Here is a 24697-nt window from a genome sequence, read left to right as displayed (position 1 = left end):
AGTTGTTGATGGACCTTTATTTTTATTTATCTATATATGGTACTGAGAATTGAACCCAGTGCCTCACACATGCAAGGCAAGTGCTCTACCATGGAGCTACAAGCCCTGCATTTACATTTTTTAACACAAAAATAACATTTTTCTGATTGCACTTACAATAAGTCTAAAAATGTAAAGAATGCAGTTTCTTGGGATTCTAAAGACTTCTATTTTATCAATTAAATACTTTGAATATTCTGTACATTGAGTAATACACATCACAATATTTATAGCTGGATTATTTATTTATTTATTTATTTATTTTGACTTTTTGGTTATCTTTTAAACTAAATTCAATGACTGATAGATCCAGGGAATGATGTCTCTTTCCATTATAGAAGGCCTGTTACACCTGATCACAAATAAAACTTTTCTTAATTTATCACTTTCCCCATCTAAAATACATTGCTTGTCATATAGAATGAGTACTGGTTTCTCAACAGCTATCATATTAATTCTTTTCCTGAAGTTAAAATTATCTCACTATAGATATCAGAATATAGATCATTACCAAAAATTTTTTTCAAGTGTTTTATGTCACCTAAAATATTCTTTAACGTACAGATGGTACCGTATTATCTTCGAATTCCTAAAAGCTTTGTTAGACATTCAAGATGGTAAAATATATATTACATGTTAGCTTTGTGACCTTGGTCAGGTGACTAAATTTTGGGGTCAAATTCTTCTGTAAAACAGGGAATGGTTCAATATTGTGAAGTTGTGAATATTAAGTATTCTTATACCATATATAGAAAATGCCCAGCATATCTCATCAAGGCAAAAGATCTTTCATTACTTTCTGATTTTAGGTATGCCTATCTATAAAAATAATGATAATCATCTGGACCAGAAGTGATGTTAAGCTTGGTTTCATCTTTAATTTTACATGGTGTTTTAGTCAGCTTTTTGACTACTGTGACTAAAAGGAACCAATCAGAACAATTGTAGGGGAGGAGCCTATCAGGAGATTAATTCACTGATTGGGTTTAAACTCTTCAGGACCCAATCATTTCTTCTTCAAACCTTCTTACACTATTTCACATGAGCTTTTGGAGGACACCTCACATCCAAACCATAACACATGGGTCTTTTTTTCGTACCCTGAACTTAAACTATCAAAACACTATTCTAAAAAATAAGCAGGAAAAGAGGGTTCATGGTCTTCCTTTTATTTGTGCCCTTTGAATCTGTTAAGGAGAAAGGATGTATGAATATTCTTTCCTAAGAGTTTATTTTGCTTCATGTAGGTAATGTCTCAGTTTCATCAGCAGAAAGAATTTTGGAAAAAGATTAATTTTTAAAGTAGATGTATACTGTGAATACTAGTACCTAACAAATGGAGCCATAAGTAGTGAGGAATACTGGTAATAAAAATGTTCCTTTGTCTCAACCTCTCTGATATGTTTTTTAAAAGTTCTTATTTTCTACCTTGCCATTATTTATTTATTTCCAGTCTTCCCACATTCTTTAAATTTAAATCCATAAAAACTTTATTTCTCTGTTTAAAATCTTAAATTCAATGATTTTGATATCTTTTATTCCTATATAATACCACACTAAATAACTTCAAGCTAGTATTCTGACTTTTTTTTTTTTTCTTTTTTTTTTTTTTTTTTTTTTTTTTGGTGCTGGGGGTTGAACCGAGGGGCCTTGTGCTTGAGAGACAAGCACTCTACCAACTGAGCTATACCCCCAGCCCTATATTCTGACTTTTTAACTTCAAGTGAAGAATATATTTCTTGTTAAAATATTAGCCCTTTCTAATATTACTATAGAAAAGACATCCTCTCACCAGCTTTTGATTCAGACATTATTACACATTATATTATAAAGAGTTATTTTATCTGAGAAGAAAGAATTATTAGATGCTTTTGCTCAAAGGTTCTCAACCCAGACCAACTGATCATTAGCATCACTAAGTGTGCTTTAAAAAGCATCATCATTAAAAAAAATTCATATTCCACTTCACCCTTTCCTAACCCCAGTCTTGCTTCCCATGGAAGAGTTACTTTTCATAATTCTATATAATATATTTACATTACTAGTTCTTGATTTATTTTATTTTATTTTATTTTATTTGGTACCAGTGATTGAACCCATGGAATGCTTTTCCACTGAACTACATTGCTAGTCTTTTTTACTATATATTTTCAGACACAGTCTTGCTAAGTTGCTACCACTGGCCTTGAACCTGCCATACTCCTACCCCAGCTTCCCCAGTTGCTGGGATTACAGGCATGTGCCACAGCACCTGGCATACTTATTACTTTATTAATTCTTATATTTTAAATTTAACATTCTTTTTTATTTTTTTAGTTATCAATGGACCATTAATTATTAATTAATTAATTAGTAATATTCCATGATGAGAATCTAACTCAGTGCCTCACACATGCTAGGTGAGTGCTCTACCACTGAGCCACAACCCAGCCCTTAAGTAACATTAATTTTTGTTCTGTCTTGCGACTGTATGTTTTAAGCTGCACTATATATGTCAACTGTATATTTACTTTCATTTTGTTGACACTAGTAACAATTTGTTCAGTGTATTTGATTTTTTTTAAGTTAATTATAGATGTTGAAATCAAGTGTCTCATTATGGCTCTATAGTTTTTGGTCACTATGGAGTTAGTATGCCCGAATTAATTTTTTTCTCTCTATTAATAGAATATCATACACCTCTGCTATTTGCAGAAGATGGTCCTATTTAGAGTATGTCTTTCTCTATAATTGTCTTTTCTAGAATTTCAGAGTGTCTTATGTTGTTAGAAGCAGAAATTTGTGTTTTACCATACTACTAGGATCTTCTGGTTTTGTTTTCTTCTTAAGAAAATTTTTATTGGTGCCCATTAACTTTTCTATTCTGATTTGGACCGTTTGTTTTATGTGCCACAAGACTCTAATGGTAGAATTTCTTGTCATTACACTTCCCATGTAATCTTGATATAATTTATGTCTTCTTGATTATTTCTATGTTGGAAAGAAATAGATTGAGTTCTTGCTCGTGGAACAAATCTTTATTTTGCTTTCATACTTGACTTGTAGTTTGGATAGATACAGGCTCAAACTCAGTTTTCTTCTTCATTATCAAAGTAGCTGATGAGATGTTTGATAGCAATCGGATGATATGAATTGGATTCTCATTCCTTTGTAGTAGCTATTTTTCCTCTTGAAGCTTTCAAATGCATTGGTATGCGTGTTTTCTTCATCATGCTGAATATTTATTGGACCCTTTTAATCTGACAATTTGTTTTTCTTCAGGTTTAAAAACTGTTATTTCTTTGATGATTTTCTCCCCCCCTTCCTTCCTTCCTTCCTTCCTTCCTTCCTTCCTTCCTTCCTTCCTTCCTTCCTTCCTTGTGATATACAGATGTGGAAGGAGTTTAGGCTTTTACACTGCCCCTGTTCTTGTTGTCAGAAATGTGAGAGCAGCTTCTCATTGGTCTGTGCTCCCCCAAGATTGCTATATCATAAACAGGGCTTCCTTCCTGTGTATTCTCTCATTATTAAAGTTGCTTATTTTTAAAATTGCTTCCCAATAAAGGAAAGGAAATTTTAGCAAGAACAGAACTTTCCTTACACTTACACTTATACTCACTACCAAGATTCATTTATTCCCATATTTCCTGAGAAAATATCAAACAAGACTTTTTTTAAATAACAGTAATATTGGAGTGAAGAACATTTCTGTGTATGACCAAATTCCAGAAATCTTAGTAAAAAGTATCTACAAATAGGAATTCATGAAAATCAAAATTTCCCAAAATTTAGAGATTATAAATAAAGTTTGAAGACAAGTGTTATACTGATAAATATATATGCAGTCCAGTAACTGACAAAGTACTATCATTCTTAATATAGAAGAGGCCCTCTAAATGATGAAGAAAAAGTCATAGAAAAGGACCCAGATGGTTTTTAAACTTGAAAAAAAAAAGCCTCATTCACATTAAGAGACATCAAATTAAAACCATGATACACTGTTTTTTTAAAAAATTAGATATGCAAAAATTAAAATGTTGGGTTACACACATTGGTGAAAAATGATAGGAGTTTAAATTGGTATACATCTAACAAGAACAGTAAGTTCTTAGTACTGTATGCTAGGAATTTATCTTGTATGAAATGAGGTATATATGAAGTCACTCAATGTAACAATATTTGTAATAACAAAAGATTTTGGAAAGGCCATAAGTGCCCACCAACGAAGAAGTGGTTATAGTATATCTTTTCATGTATGCATGAATATTGTGGGATATATTGGGTATTACACGGCTAGCAAAAAATATATAATACTTCTTTATGTTCTCTTGGAAACAATCTCCAAAATAAGATTTTTAAGTGAAAAATATTTATAGAACAACATGTATTATAATATGCTGCTATTTAAAATGTGTACATGTCATGCATACATACTTTTGTATCATTATAGTATATCTGTGGAAATATGCACAAGAAAATGATAGTAGTCATTGCTTTGGGAAAGAACTACATAAAAAGAGATAGACCATGTACTTTTTGTACCTATTGAGTGTTAGCCCAGTAACATTCTTATTGGGCATTTATGTTTATAATGATCCAAGTATGCAGTATCTCAATGTAGATTACTATTGAAGACACCATTGATTGGTTTATTCAGGAATTGCATAAATTCATCTTCAAATTTCAAACCAAGAAGTTTCTCTACCTCCAAATAATTTCTTCTATTACACAGAGACAGTATATTTCTTATTATTTTGGCTGCTAAGAAGCTGAAACTACAATTGTGTCCAAGGTAGTAGCTTCCTATATTCTAGCAAATTTGTTTTCTAGCAAAATTGCTACTTTTCTAAACTTTTTTAGTGTACTTTTTATTCTTGTATTAATTTTGAATTTTGTTATCTGTACTTTTTATTCTCATCATATCCTTAACTGTAAATAAATCAGAAGAAAGCCTTTGGAATGTAAGTATATTAGTAAAGATGAGTACCAATTTACTTAGGGGGAAAGTAGCAAACTTTTTAGTATTCAAATTTTAATGATTACAATACTCTTTAAGACTGCCTTCAAGAATCCAAATAAGTAATTTTTTCATTGTTAATATTTTAATTAGAGAACTTTACAATAACAGCTGGTAAAGATTACTCTTTGCAGTCTGTATTAGCATTATGTAAACTTACCTTTCTTTAAAAAATAGATCATTACTCCTTGCTGATCTTGACAAAGAAGAAAAAGAAAAAGACTGGTATTATGCTCAACTTCAGAATCTCACTAAAAGAATAGATAGCCTTCCTTTAACTGAAAATGTAAGTAACATGGCAGTACAACTTATTTTAGACTTTAATAACTTGATCTTTAGAAGTACCTAGGTAATCTATTACAAATTCAGGATAACTGAAATTATAATAACTTGTAGAATGTAATATGTTTTATGAACTTTAAACCTGAATATATTGGAAGTAATAAATTTTTATTTATAAAGATAATTAAATTTAATCATGTTCCAACAAGTATTTATTTCAAGCCCTGAGTTGAGAAAATATTTAACTCCTAAAGGACTCAGGATTCCACTTGACAACTGTTTTTTTTTAATTCTGTATATTGAATTTCCAAACATACTCTCTAGAAATGTTTGTTAACACCTGCGAATTTTTTGGTACCATATTGTAGAAATCATGCCAGATAGTTTTTAGAACAAAAATAGCTTTGAAGATTTTTTCTATTATTAATTTTTTATTTCTATATGACATTTGAAGATTATTTGAATCCTATTACAGGTATAAATGACAATAGCTATAGGCATAGATCTTAATATTTTTGCAAGTTCTACAGTTTATTTTGCAAATATAGCTATGTTAAAAAAAATCCTGTAAGCCGCCTATTCATCCTACCTCTCTGTTAACTGTTTTTATTCATGGAATGGCACATATTTTAAGAAATCTTCTGAAGTATATTACTAATCTCAAAAGACTGTATTTTAACTGTTGTCCATAAATACTTTATATAATTTTTAAAAGAAAAAAATAGACTAATTAAAATATAACTGGCTTTCATAGCTTAGCTTTTTCATGTTACAATAGCATTTTTAAGAACATGATAGGCAAAAAAGTAAAAGTAGAAATAAGGAAAAACTTTTTTAGGATGTGTAGTTATTAGCAAGACTTCCTGAGTGGAGGTTGAGGGGCAGGAGCTAAAACTAGAGGCTTAAATGTTCACTTTCTTAGAAAAGTCATTCAGGGATCCCTCTTTCTGACAAATGCCCTTAAAATCTTCCTGGGAATCAAGTACACAAGTAGCAAAAGACAGTTACTGGAGAATTGTTACCAGATAAGGATTAGGAATTAAAAGGGTTTCATGGGATTTTTTTTAATGGACCAAAAAAAAAAAAAACATAGTTTTGCTATTATCTTTGGTAATAAGAATACAAAACCCAGTGTATTTGAGACATGCAGTCAGATTCAGGAAAGGACTTAGATATATATATGAAACTCAAGAGCAACTGGTTACTATCTGAAATAAAGATCACCTGTCTAATTATTCCCTATTTATTAAATAATCATCTTTAATAGAATATCCAAGACATTATTATGGACCACTGACAACATAACACATTTAAACTTGCTTGTGTTTTATAACTATTTTTCTTTAATTACCCAAGTTTTTTTTTCATATTGGGGTACGAAACTAATGAAAATTTTCATGTGAAAATACTTACGTACTTTTCAAAGTATTAGACATTTCTTAAAACAACTTCAAACACATTGCAACATATTGTGTCATGTTCTGTATATATTTATTTGCATGGGGTGGTTGAAAAGTGAAAGACAAATGAATGAAATGACAACTGGCTCAGTGAGAATAAGAAATAACATACAGGCTATTTCATCTATATTGTAGCCATAATTTGTGTCTGCCTATAGAACTATATTCTGCATGTAAATGTGTTGTATATGTTGCAAGGGAAGAGGGTGAGAACTTCTCTTAAAATGCAATTTGGAGTTCTTAGGCAGGAATGCTATTTTGAATCAGACATATGGCATGTGCAGTTTTCTATAAGCACATAGAACATGAAAAATCCATAGCATTTCTTCATTCCCTTTGGTGGCCCATTATAACTATTACCTGCTATTTTATCTAATCATATTCTACCTTTTTCTTTGCATCTCTTTATATGCCTGGCAATTATCATAGTGTCTGGAATTTTAATTAGAGGGTTAGTAGATTTTTGAATGAGTTAATACCCACTCTGATAATTTTTCAACTTTGCTTCACTTTTAGATACTTACTTACCAAAGTTTGTGTTGACTTTGTCTCATTTATTTATGACCATCTATGTTTTATTACATGTAGGGTTTTTCTTACCTCATTTTCTTCATTTTACAAAAGGAAAAGTTCTATTTTGTTTATGTGTATAGTGGTAATCCTTACCTTAAATTGAGATCCAAACTTAAGAGCAATGAACCTGTTTCTTGATTTTTTTTTTCATGTTAATATGCTAGTTTACAGTAATTAAAAGTAGTGCCTTTTCAGAGGAGAGAATCATAGGGGAACTAAAGTTAGGCTCACCCAACTGAACCAGTTACATATTTTAAATGAAACAATACAAATTAATTGTATTATACTCAAAGCCATTTGTGAATTCAAGGCAGTGCTTTAACTACATATCACCTCAGGGACCCAGATTGAGTGTAGTACCTATCATCAAGTTTTAGGACTCCTTGGAATAAAAAAATAATTTTCCATGTACAAGGATTTACGTTTATTTTATTGGTACTTATATGCTTTTGATTTATAAGTTGAAAATGCTAGATATTGATATTTTTATATTATTGTGGTTTTAGTTTTCCTTACAAACAGATATGACCAGAAGGCAATTGGAATATGAAGCAAGGCAAATCAGAGTTGCAATGGAAGAACAACTGGGTACTTGCCAGGATATGGAAAAACGAGCACAGGTAACTTGTTTTTAAGCTACTACAATTCTGTTAATATTGATTAAATTTTGTTTTTAGAGATATTTATGGGGCCAGGCATATATAGTTCATTGACAGTTCCCTTACCTAGCGTATGGAAAGCCTTGGATCTGATCCCCAGCATCATTAAAAAAAAAAAAAAAAAAAAGAAGAGGGGGAAGAGAAATAAATTTATAAGTCTTATCTTTTTTTTTTTGGCACTATTTTAAGATAACAATTTATCATGGCTGCTGGTTAATTTAAATACTGTTCACATAATTCTGTCTACCATATTTCATTTTCCCCAGTATCATTCTGTTCTGCTTTATAAGGAAGAGCAAAAGATTCTGATTAGTATCTGATAGCTACCTTCAGCTCTCATATGAGATTTTTTCTTCTTATTATCTAAGTATGACATCCAGAATGTGTCATTGCTCTTCCAAGTTTTGCACTTAAAAATAAAGAAAATGCTCATTCAAGGATGGTAAGAAGGAAACATAAAGAAAACATTATAGGCGATGAGATGAGTTGGATAGAGAACATTCCCATATTTCTACCCTTAACTGATGTGAAGAAAGCATATTAAGCATTTTCACATACTATTCAGTATAGCTTTCTGTGTTCATACAAACACAACTGACTAATGTTTTTAATCTCTATAGAGAGGTTTTCTTGACTGCCTTTTCTGTTCCATAATAAGCTTGGGAATATTTTTATTAGGACATTTTGTATTTCCCAAAACATAGGGTTTATCTTATGTGGTAACTTCCTAAACATAAAGTGTATTCTATTTTTGTTAGATGTAATTATAAACTAATGTAGACTTCAGATTATCCTTAACACTAGTATTATCATGCATTTTGTAGTCCATGCCTGTTAGTTTCACAACTAGTTGGGGGTATAAATTGTGTGTGTGTGTGCGCGCGCATGCTGACACATGCATATATATATATGTGTTATAATGTTAGTTTTTTTCTCACCCCCTTTTTTGCTTCTTTCATTCAGATAGATTGACTTAAGTATCAAAAGTAAAACTTTAAACTTTTTAGTTAAAAATATACATAATTATGTTTATGAAACTGAGTAGGAATGAATTTCTTTTCTTTTTAACTTTTTTGTTTTAGTTATAGACAGACATAATATCTTTTTTAATTAAATTATTTATTCTAATATGTAATTACATGATGGCAGAATACAATTCATTTCATATTACACATATAGAGCACAATTTTTCAAGTCACTAATTGTACACAAAGTATTTTCACACCATTGTGTCTTCATAGATGTACTTAGGGTAGTAATGTCTAACTCATTCCACCTTCATTTCTACCCCCTTACCCCCTCCCTTCCCCTCCCTCCCCTTTGCTCTATCTAAAGTTCCTCCATTCTTCCCATGCTCCCCCCCACCATCGCCATTATGAGTCATCATCCTCATATCAAAGAAAACATTTGGCCTTTGGTATGGGGGATTAGCTTACTTCACTTAGCATTATATTCTCCAGCTCCATCCATTTACCTGCAAACGCCATGATTTTATTCTCTTTTATTACTGAGAAACATTCCATTGTGTATATTTACCAGTTTCTTTATCCACTCATCTACTGAAGGGCATCTAGGTAGGTTGGTTCCACAGTTTACCTGTTGTGAATTGTGCTGCTATAAACATTGATGTGGCTGTGTCCCTGTAGTATGCTGATTTTAAGTCCTTTGAGTATAATCCAAGGAGTGGGATAACTGGTCAAATGGTGGTTCCATTCCAAATTTTCCAAGGAATCTCCATACTGCTTTCCATCTTGGTTGTACCAATTTGCAGTCCCACCAGCAATGTATGAGTGTGCCTTTCCCCCAACATCCTTGCTAACACTTATTGTTGTTTGTTTTCTTAATAGCTGCCATTCTGACTGGAATGAGATGAAATCTTAGTGTAGTTTTGATTTGCATTTCTCTAATTCCTAGAAATGTTGAACATTTTTTCATATGTTGATTGATTTTATATCTTCTTCTGAAAAGTGTCATTAGTTCCTTGGCCCATTTATTGATTGGGTTATTTGTGGGGTTTTTTGGTGTTAAGATTTTTGAGTTCTTTATATACCCTAGAGATTAATGCTTTATCTGACATGCAGGTAGTAAAAATTTGTTCTCAATTAGTAGGCTCTCTATTCACCTCACTGATTGTTTCTTTTGCTGAGAAGAAACTTTTTAGTTTGAATCCATCCCTTTTATTGATTCTTGGTTTTAATTCTTGCACTATAGGAATCTTATTAAGGAAGTTGGGGCCTACTCCGACGTGATGGAGATTTGGGCCTACTTTTTCTTCCATTAGGCACAGGGTCTCTGGTTTAATTCCTAGATCCTTGATCCACTTTGAATTGAATTTTGTGCATGGTGTGAGAGAGAGGTTTAATTTCATTTTGTTACATGTGGATTTCCAGTTTTCCCAGCACCATATGATGAAGAGGCTGTCTTTTCTCCAATATATGGTTTTGGTGCCTTTGTCTAATATAAGATAACTGTAGTTATATGGGTTAGTCTTTGTGTCCTCTATTCTGTACTATTGGTCTCCAGGTCTATTTTGGTGCCAATTTAACTTAATTTTTTTTTAATGTGGTGCCTCACACATGCTAGGCAAATGTTTCTTAAATAAGACATGAAACTCATTATAAAAATAAAAGACTGATAAAGTTTACTATATTAAAATTAAGACACAACATAAAATAAACAAATAAATAAAGGTATTGTGTCCATCTACAACTAAAAAAAATATTAAAAAGAAAATGCAATCATGTCATTTTACAAAAAAATGGGTGAATTGGATATCATGTTAAGTGAAATAAGACAGACTCAGAAAGTCAAGTATTGCATGTTTTCTCTCATGTGGAATCCAGGGGAAAAACAAAACATAATATGAAAGTAGAAAGATTGTAGAGGGCTGGGGATGTTGCTCAGTGATAGAGTGCTTGCGTAGCATGTGCAAATAATAATAATTTTTTTTGTCCTTTCTAGTCCTTGAGGCTTTTTTTTTTCCCTGTTGTGCAAGGTCCAGAGTTCAAATTTTAGCACCACACAAAAAAAAGGAAAAAAAAGAAAGATTTTGGAGAAGAGGGAAGTGGGTGGGGGAGGGGGGAAAGGTTGACTGAGGGTGAGGGAGTAGGTTATAATTTAAGTGTATTATGTGCATGTACAATTATGCCACAATAACATTCATTATTCTATATAATTAAAATGTACTAATAAATACGGTATCAGAGAGGAATTTAGATATAATTTCCTGTTTTCATCCTTTATTAAAATTTTTGATCTAGGACTTTATTGATGGGGAAGAGCTGATTACTTATAGAAAGAAGAGAAACAATCAAATTTAGAATAGTTTGGTAGTTTCTAAAAACAGAAGATATTCACTATCTGGTTTTAGAAGTATTCACTTATCTGTACAGTACCTTTAGAATGCTTACCAAAAGTACAGGCATTTCTTCTTCAGTCTGTTTTCATGGTATGCATTAATCGTGATAAAATTTGTTAATTAGAGGATGTTATTTAATAAGTTTACTACTTGCAGAATCATGACAGAGAATCAGCACAGTTATATTAAAAAGGAAGGAAGGAAGGAAAATAGATGGGTGTTTGAAGCAGGGGATTGGGTAACTAGCATAGCTACTTGGAGTTTTTCTGTTCTTTGTATATCATAACATTGGGTAATTGCTGCAATAAGCATTTTTAAATTTATCTATTAGAGATATATGCTCAGAAATGTTTCATTGATGGGGCAAGTAACCAAAAAGTATGGAAATTATTTAGCTTCTAATATTGTTTTTCCTTATTGAAACAATTACTTTTAGCCAGGCATGGTGGTGCATGTCTATAATCCCGGCTCCCCAGGAGGCTGAGTCAGGAGGATTTCAAATTCAAGGCCCAACCTGATAACTTAGCATGACCTGTCTCAAAATAAAGGGGCTGGGGATGTTGCTCATTGTTTGCCTGGTATGTGTGAGGCCCTGGGTTCCATCTCTAGAATCCTACCAAAAAAGAAAAAGGTTACTTTTATAACACAGATTTTAATACTTCAGTATTAAGATGTTACCTATCATATTATTGCAGAAAATGAATGGTACAAAATTATCAGTATTTATTTTTAAAACCTATGTATTGTCTCTATTGTAATGTAGATTTTTAAAAATAACTTGAATTTGCAAGGTCATTATATTTAAGTAATTTGGTTTTTCTCACTTCTACTAGTACTCATAAAAATTAAAAGAAGCTGAGTACAGTGGTACACATCAGTAAATCCAACTACTCAGGAGGCCAAGATAGGAAGATTACAAGTCTGAGGGCGACCTAGCACCTTAGCACCTTTTCAGAATAAAAAAATGAAAAGAGATGAAGCTCAGTAGCAGAATACCACTGGATTAAATCCCCAGTACCCCAGATACATAAATGAATGAATGGATGAATAAAACAAAACCAAGGGGGAGAGGGTATAGCTCAGTGGTAGAACACTTTCCTATCACGATTGAGGCCTAGGTTTGATCCCCAGCACTAAAGAAAATAATAGTAATAATAAAACAAAATAACTACAGTTCCATGTAGTTCAATATGTAGTTACTGCTTTGTGGTCACTGGGTAGTCCCATCGTGGTAGGTAGCAAAGCTATGCCATCTTTGTGGTCCTTTTATTATTTATTTTTTTAACAACACCTTTGTTTTATTTATTTATTTTTATGTGGTGCTGAGGATTGAACCCAGGGCCTTGCACACACTAGGCGAGCACTCTACTCCTGAGCCACAACCCCAACCCTATGTGGTCCTTTTATTGGAAATAAAAATAATGTTTAGCTGTGGTAGGTATTTTGGAAGTCTGAAAAATACTACTGACGTGGAACAGGGGTAACTTTAGGAGTGTTAGTTCTATTGTTTTACCCCAATGTTTATGAAAATAAATCAGATATTATTTTCCTTTATAGATATACTATGCTTTATATACATCCATTACATAATATTAATGCCTAGATTAATATAAATGATTAAATCCAGGTGTAATTTTCTTTCTTGAAATTTTTTGAAAATAACTTTTTGGGGGGAGAATGGTGTTTGAAATTAAATAAGAAGAGCCTTGAATAAGCTTAACATGTTTTCTACCTCTAAACTCCACTCCCATTCAACACCAAGTTGCACAATACATAAACCATGCAATTTGATATGTGATTTGTATTTATACAGTTTTACTAAACAAATCTGTAGATCTGTTGCATAAATTTCAGTGTATTAAAAAAACTGAATTAACCGAATTTGTCATTAATGTGAAAATATATACATTTCTAACTGCTTGCATAAAAATGGTTTGACATAATCCTGATCTGTTCATTGATAGCCACAGTAATACTGTTTGCACTAATATTTTTAAATAAAATCATGTTTAATTTGGTCTCATTTTAGCGAAGAATAGCTAGAATTCAGCAAATAGAAAAGGACATACTGCGTATACGACAGCTTTTACAGTCCCAAGCAACAGAAGCAGAGGTTAGTAAATTGTCTTTTTTGTTTGCATATTAAAAAATAGGTAGGTTTTCTAAGAAAATATGTGTAATTAATGTGGTATCATTGAAATATGGATATTCTTCTAAAGAATTGACTGTTTTTTTTCATGAAATTGAATTTTCAAAAACCTTTGACTGTTTTGATTTCTTTATAACTTTTAGGCACTTAAGATTTATAGAAACATCAATATAGATATTTTACATCAGCTGTCCATTTACATATAATCAGATAATTAACTTAGCTATTATCCTGTAAGTAAACTTTTTCCTTATTTGTAATCCATAGTATAAACTGATTTTATACATTTACCTATGTCTACTCCACAAACCCCATTAAACTGATGGTCAAAGGATAAAATGAAAGACACAAAGACCAGGGGAGTTGATGACAATAAACTTTGGGGAGCTAGAAAACAAATAAACAAATTGTAACCATGTTGTGGAGAAGTGACCCCCTAAGTAAGTGTTAAGAAAAGCCATGAAGCAACCCAGTGTATACTGTGAAGTCTAATAGGTTCTAAAACTGGCTACACTAGTTATCCCTAGGATGTAAGGGTTTTAAAAAGGGCAAAAAGCAGGAGGATTGAAAATCTTTTAGGAAGTAATTGTAGCCGCCAGTACTTTTCAGCTCTACAGAGCTGAGTGACTGCTCTTTTCCAGTTCTAACAAAAGATGAGTGATCCTCCGCCCCAAAGAATGACAATCTTTGGGTGAGGATAAGCTTAGAGTAACTGAAATTGGGGATACCATATTAAAAAAATTGAGTTAAGTGAAAATTTACTTACTTAATGCTGGAATTCCCACTTATATCCAAGTTTGTCATCTCTAGACAAGTTTCTGGAAAGAACTTCTTTAAAAAACATCACTAACTCAAGAAAAGAGAGCTAAAGTTACCTAATGTTGGAAAATTCACTAAAGAAAATATTTCAGCTTAACAGCATTATAAGGTCACTCTACTTTATAGACTCTATCCTGTAGGCATAGAGCTTCATTTAACTTTTTTATAACTCACACACTCTTAAACATGGGTGGACACTACTGACCACAAGACATTTTAAGAAAGTTTCTAATAACAAAGATTATGAAAATAGATAATTTCAGGCTGGAATTGTGGCTAGCAGTAGAGCGCTTGCCTGGCACGGGCGGGACCCAGGTTCAATCCTCAGCACCACATAAAAATAAAGGCATTGTGTTGTGTCCATCTATAATAAATATTTTTAAAAAAAGAAAAAGAAAATAGATAATTTCTTCTTATAGGAAGAAGAAGAAAACTTAAAAAATAAAACTAACATTAAAGGCTGGGGTTGTGGCTCAGTGGTAGAGTGCTTGCCTAGCATGTGTGAGGCACTGGATTTGATTCTCAGCACTGCATATAAATAAATAAAGTAAAGGTCCATTGACAACTAAAAGAAAAAGAAAATTTTTTAGAAAACTAACATTAGTATTAAAAAAATAAAGCAAGAAAAGGACATTTAGCAAGAACAAAACATTTAGAGAATAAAAAAGAAGTTTGTGGGAGTTAAAATTTTGATAGCAAAGATGGGCACAGTGGCACATCTCTGTAATCCCAGCAAATCAGAAGACTAAGTCAGGAGAATCACAAGTTTAAGGCCAGACTCAGTAATTCAATGAGAACCTCAGCAACTTAGTGAGACCCTGTCTCAAAATACAAAATAAAAAGGGCTCAGTAAGGATGTAGCTCATTGCTAACACACCCCTGGTATGTGTGTGTGTGTATATATGATATCAGATACAAAAAATTTAATAGCAAGTTTAAAAGATAACTTTGTCTCTGGACACAGTGGTGTATGCCTGTAATCCCAGTGACTCAGGAGGCTGAGGCAGGAGAACAACAAGTTTGAGACTAGCCTTAGCTGCTTAACAAGGCCCTAAGCAAATTAGCCAGACCCTGTCTAAAACACAAACAACAACAAAAAAAAAAATTTAGAAAGTAGAACAAAAAGACAATGAGGTAGAAAACAGAAAAAATAAAAGAGAATCATTCTAAGAGGATTCAATATCTAAATAAGAGGAGTTCCACAAAGAACTGGAGAAAACTAGAAAGATCTGAGAAAATAAATTAAAATTTCCCAAAATCAAGGGCCATAGTTTTGCAAATGAAACAGTCTCTCCAAAATCGGACAACCAAAGATGAAAATAATCTTTTACTAATACACATTGTGATGAAATTTCAGATAATGGGATAAAAGAAATTTCAGATAATAGGAAAGCTTTTTCCTAAAACTTAGATGAATGGAAAACAGATTTCTCATAAAAGAATGAGAATATAAATGCCTTTGATTTATAGTCAGCTAACACTGGGAAAGAGGGTAGCAGTTTTTTAAAACTTTTGAAAGAACATTATTTTCAGCAATTTTGATACCAGTTCTTTTAATATCACTATGTCCTACAATTGAATTTGATGCAAATTTACCTAGGATTAGAATTAGTAAAAATGGCAGAGATATCTTATTAGAATAATAGAATAGAAATATTCTAAAATAGGATTATGGTGATGCTTAATAAATTTTACTGATAATCATTTAGTTGTATTATGTGAGTGTGTATTTTTTGCTTTGTAAATAACCTCAACAAAAATTGTTTCAAAGATTGTTTTTCACCCCTTTAACCTAGTGCAGAAAACCTTAGGAAAGTTTTACAACTATGAAAATGAGGATTTTTATTCTTTCATGAGAATCAGCAGCAGCCTCTTTTGTCTCCTCTGTCAGTGGTGATTTTGGACACTGATTCAAAAATGTAGTGGGGGCCTAAAGCCCAGGGTCAAAGGAAAATAATTAAGGAAAGAGAAGGAAGAAAGAAAATGAAAGCTCTAAGTTTTAAATATTATATTGAGCTGTGAAGTGAGACTGCCTGGATGGTAATTCCAGCTCTGACTCTACCATTTACTAAGTATCTAATGAAAGCGGGTTGTTTACATTCTCTATGCCTCAGTTTCTTTATTTGTAAAATGGAGATAATAATAGTACTACATAGAGTTGGTATGAAGATTAATAATAGTACTACATAGAGTTGGTATGGTATGCAATAGTTGACTAGTGCATAGTATACATTAGTTTTTTTTTTTAAGATTATTGTTGTATTCATCATCACAGCGTAATCACTTTTTGTTGTTGTTGTTTTTTCCTACCTCTCTGGCCTTTATAGCTCATTAGTCATAGGCATTCTTTAAGGCTTATTCCTTTTTTCTCTGTATCTTTCCTGTCTAAGGCAATCTTATTTATGTGCTTAGAGCTTCAGTTATCATCAGATTTACCTGTTACTATACTTGTTGAATTTCTGTTGCTGCTTTCTTTTTGTAAAGTACCATCATCTCTCACCTACTTAAATTAATTCATTAGCCTCCTAACTACTTTGTTTCCTACCTATTTACACCACTTAAAATTTGATTTAAAAAATCAATTTACGTGTCCATTAATATATTAATGAGGTAGCCTCAGTATTATTTTTTGTTTTTGCCATCTTTTGTTGTTGTTGTTGTTGTTATTCTACTTTGTTTCTTGTTTTTGGTGTTTCAACCACACTGATTCTTTAATGCACTAGAACAAGCCACATTTCCTCCTCCTTCCAATCCTTTGTGTATGATCATATTTGATTAGAATGCTTATTCTCTACTCCTTTCCAATTAACTATTTATTCTTCACTTCTCCATTCAAACAGCACTCCCTGAAACAACTCTTCCCCAAACCCTCAGCCCATGTCACATTCCTTTGTCATACCACCTTGTCAAAGTTTTAACTTCATTGTTTTCATTATTTGAGTGCGTCTGAATAGTCTATAAGCTTCAAGAGAATAATGTCTAATTTTGTTAGCACTGTATTCTGGAACACATAGTATAAGTAACTGACCATAGAAGATAGTCAGTAATTATATTTTCTTTAAATATATGACACCTTTACTCATTAGGGTCACATTTTTGTGGTCTTAGTGGTCTTTGATTCATTTTGTCTCGAGGTTAACTTTGTGTATTTCTACTCTTGTAATTTTGATGAAATTTATAGAGTGATTTTTCAGATAGTACTGTTTTTCTCCTGTCTGTTGCTTACATATAACTAATACTAGTTCATCAATGGAAATGTTACTTATAAATTATTTTCTAAGTCACATTTTTAAATGATCTAGGAAAGCTTAAGGTTAAAAACTCCTGTGGAAGCCATTTTATAATATCCACTATTGTGTCAGATTTTTAAAGAATAATTTTTATTTTAGAGTATCATTTTCCCAGAGCAAGCACTAGGCACTTCTCTAGAAGATGATGGGAAATTGTTTTTTTTTCTTTGACTCTGCAGTGGTGTTTTTATAAAGTGACTGCTTTATACTAGATATAATCTTTTTTGAAATGACTGCTCTTACTGGATATAATCTGTCATTTTTATTTCATGTAACAGATGGTGGTTGCATTAGCAAGGTTTTCTGTTTTATTCATTCATTATCAAAATCTAAGAACTTGTCAGTTTCATATAACTTTGCCAGAAAATATGTATAAATATGCCTACACAAAAGGTATTTGTAAGAAAATATGTATAAATAGGCCTGCATAAAAGGTGATAGTTTAATTGTTGTATTTACAGCTCTGACCTTGCAGAAAAGACAGTTATTTTCTAGTTGGGTTATATTCCTGATAGTGATGTGAGCACAGCTGGTGGAGGATGGTGTTTCTGTGAATCTCAGAAAATCCTTTGTCTTGTGCAGTTCTAATGCTCAAGGGACACATTTCACTTTCCTTCTACCGAGGTAGCCGACTGCTAGCCATGCTGGAGGTTATGAAGTGTAATGTGCAGTATCCATGCCTTTGTCAAGCTATATAATTAATGCATTCAGAACTTCAAAACAAAAAAGAAGCTGTGGACTGAGAAAGCATACACCATTTTTGTATGTAATGATGTTAACTCCATGTTAACAGAGATCATCTCAGAACAAGCATGAAGCTGGCTCACATGAAGCTGAGCGGCAGAATGAAGGTCAAGGAGTGGCAGAAATCAACATGGCAACTTCTGGTGGTGGTCAGGTAAATAAATTATTCTATTATATTTTTAAATGAAATATTTGAATATTCAAAAAGAAGTATAAACTGGGATGGTTTTCAAAATGATCTATAAATCTTATCTATTTCCTTAGAAAGGATATCTCTAGAAGCATTTAGTATCAAAATGCTGTCATTTTCCTTATTACATTTAACAATAATGCTATCAATTTCTAAGTATACTTCTATAGCTTTAGGTCATGTTTCATTGTTAGTCTTAAATGATTGGTGTGAGTAGAGTTTTTTTGAAAGACTTTGTTTATATATGTGATTTAACCTCATTATTGCTTGTATTGGATAGATTTGTTCCTTCTTGGGGGCATTCTGTGCAAAGACATTTTAATGTGGGTTTTTTAAATTATCCTAAGAACTTTGTTAGAGTTCTTATTTTCTGTTATACTTCAAGATTACATTAATGTAGAAATTCAAATCTTATTGAAAAAAAAAGATTTTGATACTCAGAAAACTAAAGATAGCCATATCATGTTTAACTTATCACCATAGTATTTTTAGCATCAATAGAAATTGCCATGAATTTCTATTTGAATTTTATTGAAATGCAGTCTAATATTAACAAAATGTTTCATTGGGATATTCTATATTCCCCAAATTTTCTTCAGTGAATACATTTACAATGTAAACAAGTGATTTTTTTTTAAAAAAATAGGACTTTAATTTTATTAAGTTGGTGCTCTACCACTGAGCTACCACCCCAGCTCAAAAGCAATTATTTTTAAATAGCACATTTGCATTATTTCTCTATTATTTAGGTAACTATTGGAAAGTTTATGTTTCTACACATAGATAAAAGGAAGAAAAGTTCAGTCTTACCAACAGGAAAAAAAGTGATTTGCTTAGAATTAGACCTACTTAGTCTTAGATCATATTCCAATTTTTGTATATTTTGAAAACCTTTATATATCCAGCAGAGTATATTATGAGATCTATATGACACTACATCAAAATCATTCTAAGATTAGAATTAATGTCATGGATTAAAACAATTAAAATTTGTAAAAGGTTAGATGAAAATGTGGGTAGAATTTTCATAAGCATGAGGTGGTTAGCAAAACCGTACTGGAAGGAACAATAGGTTTTATGTAAAATGTGACACTTCAGGATGCAGAAAATCATAACAAAATTGTAAGGCAACAAAAGCCAAGATCACATTATTTGCAAACATTTATGACAAGCAAAAACTTAAAATTCAAAATACATAGAGTATTTACCAGTCATCTATTTAAAAATGAGTCTTTAAAAATGGGCAAAGAGGGCTGCAGTTGTGGCTTCACATGTATGAAGCACTGGGTTCGATTCTTAGCACTGCATATAAATAAATGAATAAAATAAACGTCCATCAACAACAACAAAAATGGGCAAAGAACATGAACAGTAAATAAGCAGGGAAAATTAAAACGATAAACATGTGTAAAGATTATCAGCTTTTACTAATAATTATACATAAGTATAAATTACAACTAAAATGAGTTTTTGTAGGCAAGTCATTGAGTTATCACAAATCAGTGGCACTCAGTATTGATACACTAGGAAGTAAACAGGCATTTTCATGTATTGGTATTAATTTCATGAAATAACCTTTCTGGGGAGCAACTTTATAAATTGATTGAAGTTTATAATGCCCTGCTGTATAGCTTATTATAGCAGTATCCAAGTGCTGATGTGGTAATCAATCAAGAGTGGTTGGACATATTTGAACAAATTCATCTTTATGCTATGTATAGTAGCAAGAAAATTTAGAAATAACCTAAATGTACATTAAGCAATTAATAATTGGCTAATTTATCAGTTAGCCAGCTATGGTTAAATGGCTTTGGAGTTGGCAAATGTGGGAAATTTCACTCCTTCACTAACTAGCATAGATCTTATAACTAACTCTCTGAGCTTTTTTTTCCTCTATAAAATAATTGTGAGAATTAAATGCAATATAGGCTTAACACAGTTCCTGACATATAGTTAGTATTCAGTGAAAGATAAGTTATGGTTTGGGGGCTGGGGCTGTAGCTCAGTGGCAAAGCGCTTGCCTAGTATGTGTGAGGCACTGGGTTTGATCCTCAGCACCACACAAAAATTAACAAATAAAATAAAGGCACTCTGTTCATCTACAACTACCAAAAAAAAAAAAGTTGTGGTTCTTATTAACAACTATTGATAATTACTTTTTATCGTTTTTTAGTTTTCGGGGAAGGTACCCAGGATTGAACCCAGGAGTGCTTAATTACTGAACTACATCCTTTTATTTGTTGTTGTTGTTGTTGTTTCGTTGTTGATAGACCTTTGTTTATTTATTTATTTATATGTGGTGCTGAGAATTGAACACAGTGCCTCACGCATGGCAGGCAAGTGCACTACCGCTGAGCCACAACCTCAGTCTCCTTTTTTTTTTTTCCCCAGACAGAGTCTCACTAAGTTATTGGGACTGGCTTTGAACTTAAAATTCTCCTGCCTTAGCTCACAGGTTGCCAGGATTACAGGTGTGCGCCACTGCACCCAGCTTGATGATTATTTTTAAATTAACAAATATTTATTATGTACCAAATAATGAAATGTGTTGGACTCTAGAATTGAGAATTGAAAAAGACAGACTGTAGCCTCATGGAACCTATTTAGTACTCTGCAAATATTAAAAATGATAAATTACATCTGTTTATGGAGATATCTAACTTTTGTTTCAGTCTTCAGCCTTTTATAGTGTATCCTCCACATTATAATCAAGAATGATCCTTCTAAATACAAATCTGATTGTATCACTTACTACTTAGAACCTTTTAGTGACTATTCAACTGCCCATAGAATAGAATCCAGATTCTTTATATTACTTACTCTTCCAGCAATATCTTCCATTGTTTGCCCCCATTTCTCATTTGCCTCCAGTAAAACTTCTTTGGTTCCTTGAGTATGAATGGGTATTATGGTTTGAGATCTAAAAATGTCCCCCAAAGAGCTCCTGTATTAGTCAGTGGAGCAATGTTCAGAGGTGAAAAGATTGGATTATTAAGAGTTAAGCCGTCATTAGTGGATTAGTTTGTTTTATGGATTAATAATTTGAATGACTACTGGCTGATACCTGTAGACAGATGGGGTATGACTAGAATTAGTAGATCACTGAGTGTGTGGCCTTGTACTTTATTTTGTCCCTGGTTCCTCACTCTATATCTCTGCTTTCTGGTTGCCATGAGCTGAGAAGCTTTCCTCTACCATAGCCTTTCTCCATGATGTTATGCCTCATCTCAGGTCCAAAGCAATGGATTGGCTGGCCCACCTTGAACTGAACCACAGACAACTTTTCCTCCTCTAATCTATTCTTGTCAAGTATTTTGGTCACAGTGACACACACTAGGCATTCCAAGTAATATTTCCTTTGCCTAGAAAATCTCTTCTGCTTCAGTTCTTTATGCTTTACTCATCTTTCCCCTAAGTTTAAATGTAACTTCTTTTTTTTTTTTTAAGAGAGAGAGAATTTTTATTTTATTTTTTGGCAGATACAACATCTTTGTATGTGGTGCTGAGGATCGAACCTGGGTCGCACGCATGCCAGGCGATCGCACTACCGCTTGAGCCACATCCCCAGCCCCTAAATGTAACTTCTTCCTGAATATTTTCCTTGTCTTCATCTCCCTAAAATAAAGTGCTCTCAGCTATCCTATTTCTGCTATCATAGCACTTGGTACTATTTTTGTTATTTTAATTGTTTGCCTTCCTTTTTAAAGTTCTTAAAGTCATACTACACTGGTCTTGCTCACCATTATACTCCAGATAGACAGCCTGATAGCTTGACAGAGTAAGCAGTTAGTACATGCATATTAGATATTAATAAATACTGACTTAGGAAATTAATTGTAACTTTTAACTTTTAAAAATTCAGTATACATACTTATACATATGCAAAATGTCTGGGAAAATGTTGCAAATAGTTATTGCTAAATGTTGGGATTTTTTTTTTGTTTTACTTTCTTGTTTATATTTTTATGTATTGTTTAAATTGTTTTTTAATGAACATGAAAAGTTTTTATAATTCATAACAACTCTAAAACCATTTTTCTTTTGGAAAAATAGAAGAAAGTACTGCCTTTGTTTCCATTGCTTGATCACTAGGTTCCTTTTATGAAACATGTTTTTATTTTAGTGTAAGAATGGCAGAGGTGAGGATCTATGGGAAACAATAAATTAGGGCCCAGTATTCAATCCTTTTTCAAAGGATGAATTCTGATAGTGCCATTGACTTAATTGGAATTTACAAGCACGTTTGTTTGGCAATGTCCATTATAGACTTGCCTACTAAATCAGTGGTTTGTATGCCACTAAGTCTACTAATACTATGTATTGGGTTACTTTTTAATCACTGTTTCAAAACAGCACAATAGCCACTCTCAAATCCTAATGTAAATGAGCAATCTATATTTGGATCTGCAATTTTTTATGCCAAGAGTCCTTTCACCCTAGTCCCAGCTACTTTGGAGGCTGAGGCAGGAGGATTGCTTGAGCCCATAAGTTCAAGACCAGCCAGGACAACACAGTGAAACCTCATCTCAAAAAAAAAAAAAAAAAAAAATTCCTTTAACCTGTCTTAATAGAATCTATACACAAGACATTTTGAGGTTTATTCTTTTGTTCTATTGTTTGCCCCAGAGTTAATAAACATTGACACTCAACTGAAAATGGAAATCAGTCTTTGAATTTTTCCAGATCAAGGTAGGATGCTCCACCGAAGCACCTGTCCTGGTGCATTTATGTCTCCCAACATGTGAAAGTTCATTCTGCCCCCTCTTTTACCATGCTTCCTGCCCACATTTACTTTGCAAGAATGATCCTTACAAAGTCTAAACTACTCTTTGTAAAATCCTTTGTTGGCTTCACTTGGTTCTTAGAATAAAGATAACCTTTTATTATAACTGCTATAATTTCTATCTTGTCAGCTTTTTTAAAAATCTCCCCACTAGCTCAAATAGCCTCTTTGGTGTACTGCAGCCTGTGCACCTCTGTTCCTTTTCCATATAGTGTTCTTCTCATCCCCTTTTGCTCAGTTAACTCCAGTTCATGGATATCTAATCTTAAGCATCAGTTTCTCAGACAGCCTTGAATAGATCAAATCTTGCTGTGATAGGTTTTCATAGTATCTTTTTCTTCATTGAAGACTAACACATTTGCAGCTTTATATTTATTTGTTTAATTATTTGATATTTGTGTTCCCACACTAGACTACAGGATCCAGAAGGGAAAAGTCTAATTTTGTTCCTTTTCATGTCCCACAGTCCCTGATAAATAGTAAAAAATTGGTGGTTGTGGGGGGTTGAGGTTGTGGCTCACTGGTAGAGTGCTTGCCTCACATGTGTGAGGCACTGGATTCATTTCTCAGCACTACATATAAATAAATGAATAAAATAAAGGTGCATCAATAACTAAAAAATATATTTTTTAAAAAAATTGGTGGTTGGGGCTGGGGATGTGGCTCAAGCGGTAGCGCGCTCGCCTGGCGTGCGTGCGGCCCGGGTTCGATCCTCAGCACCACATACAAAGATGTTGTGTCTGCTGAAAACTAAAAAATAAATATTAAATTTTCTCTCTCTCTCTTTAAAAAAAAAAAATGGTGGTTGGAAGGAAGGACTGATACTCTTGCTAGTAATATAATAGCATCTCTTGATCAGTTGTTAATCTCCTTAAGAAATTGAATGGAAGGAAAAGCTAGAAGTAAATTATACAGGCCAAATCCTTACTTGTTTAGTGTATAGCTATGTATCTAAATAATTTAGAGTCAGATCTCTGATAATAGCTAGTAGATAGTGATAAAATTCAAAACAAAAATGGGGAAAAGATCAAGTGAATCAGCACATTCTGCTTCTAGTTTAAAAACATTTTATGATTCACTTTGACTTCCTGTAATATTTTTTAAGAACATCCAAGCAGCATCATTTATTCCCATAAATATTTCACTGTATATTTCCAAAAGATAAGAACACTTTTCAGAATACATACCTAGTATCATTATCATATCCCCATAGAAGCTAATAGTAATTCCTTAATAGCATCAGACATTCTGTCAATATTCAAATTCATAATTTTTTCATAAATGTCTTTTTCCTAGGTTTTTTTTTTTTGGGGGGGGTTGTTTGGGGTTTTTTGTTGTTGTTGTTTGTTTGTTTG

At 32.5% G+C, this 24697-nt stretch overlaps 1 protein-coding gene and 1 long non-coding RNA gene across 3 annotated transcripts in view; one reads left to right on the top strand and one right to left on the bottom strand.

Moving 5' to 3' along the window:
• Nucleotides 1–24697, bottom strand: part of LOC308651072 — an 86963-nt gene that overhangs the window by 24873 nt on the left and 37393 nt on the right. The gene's annotated exons all lie outside the window — the stretch shown is intronic.
• The window catches only part of APC (APC regulator of WNT signaling pathway), a 131484-nt gene that overhangs the window by 73936 nt on the left and 32851 nt on the right, over nucleotides 1–24697 (top strand). The window contains 4 exon segments of the mRNA XM_081297773.1: nucleotides 5213–5321; nucleotides 7857–7970; nucleotides 13397–13480; nucleotides 18419–18523. Of these exon segments, the coding sequence (XP_081153899.1) occupies nucleotides 5213–5321; nucleotides 7857–7970; nucleotides 13397–13480; nucleotides 18419–18523 (412 nt within the window).

This window comes from Spermophilus citellus, assembly GCF_964194105.1.
Source record: "Spermophilus citellus genome assembly, chromosome: 1".
Taxonomy (NCBI): Eukaryota; Metazoa; Chordata; class Mammalia; order Rodentia; family Sciuridae; genus Spermophilus; species Spermophilus citellus.
This window is presented reverse-complemented; position numbering and strand designations above follow the sequence as displayed.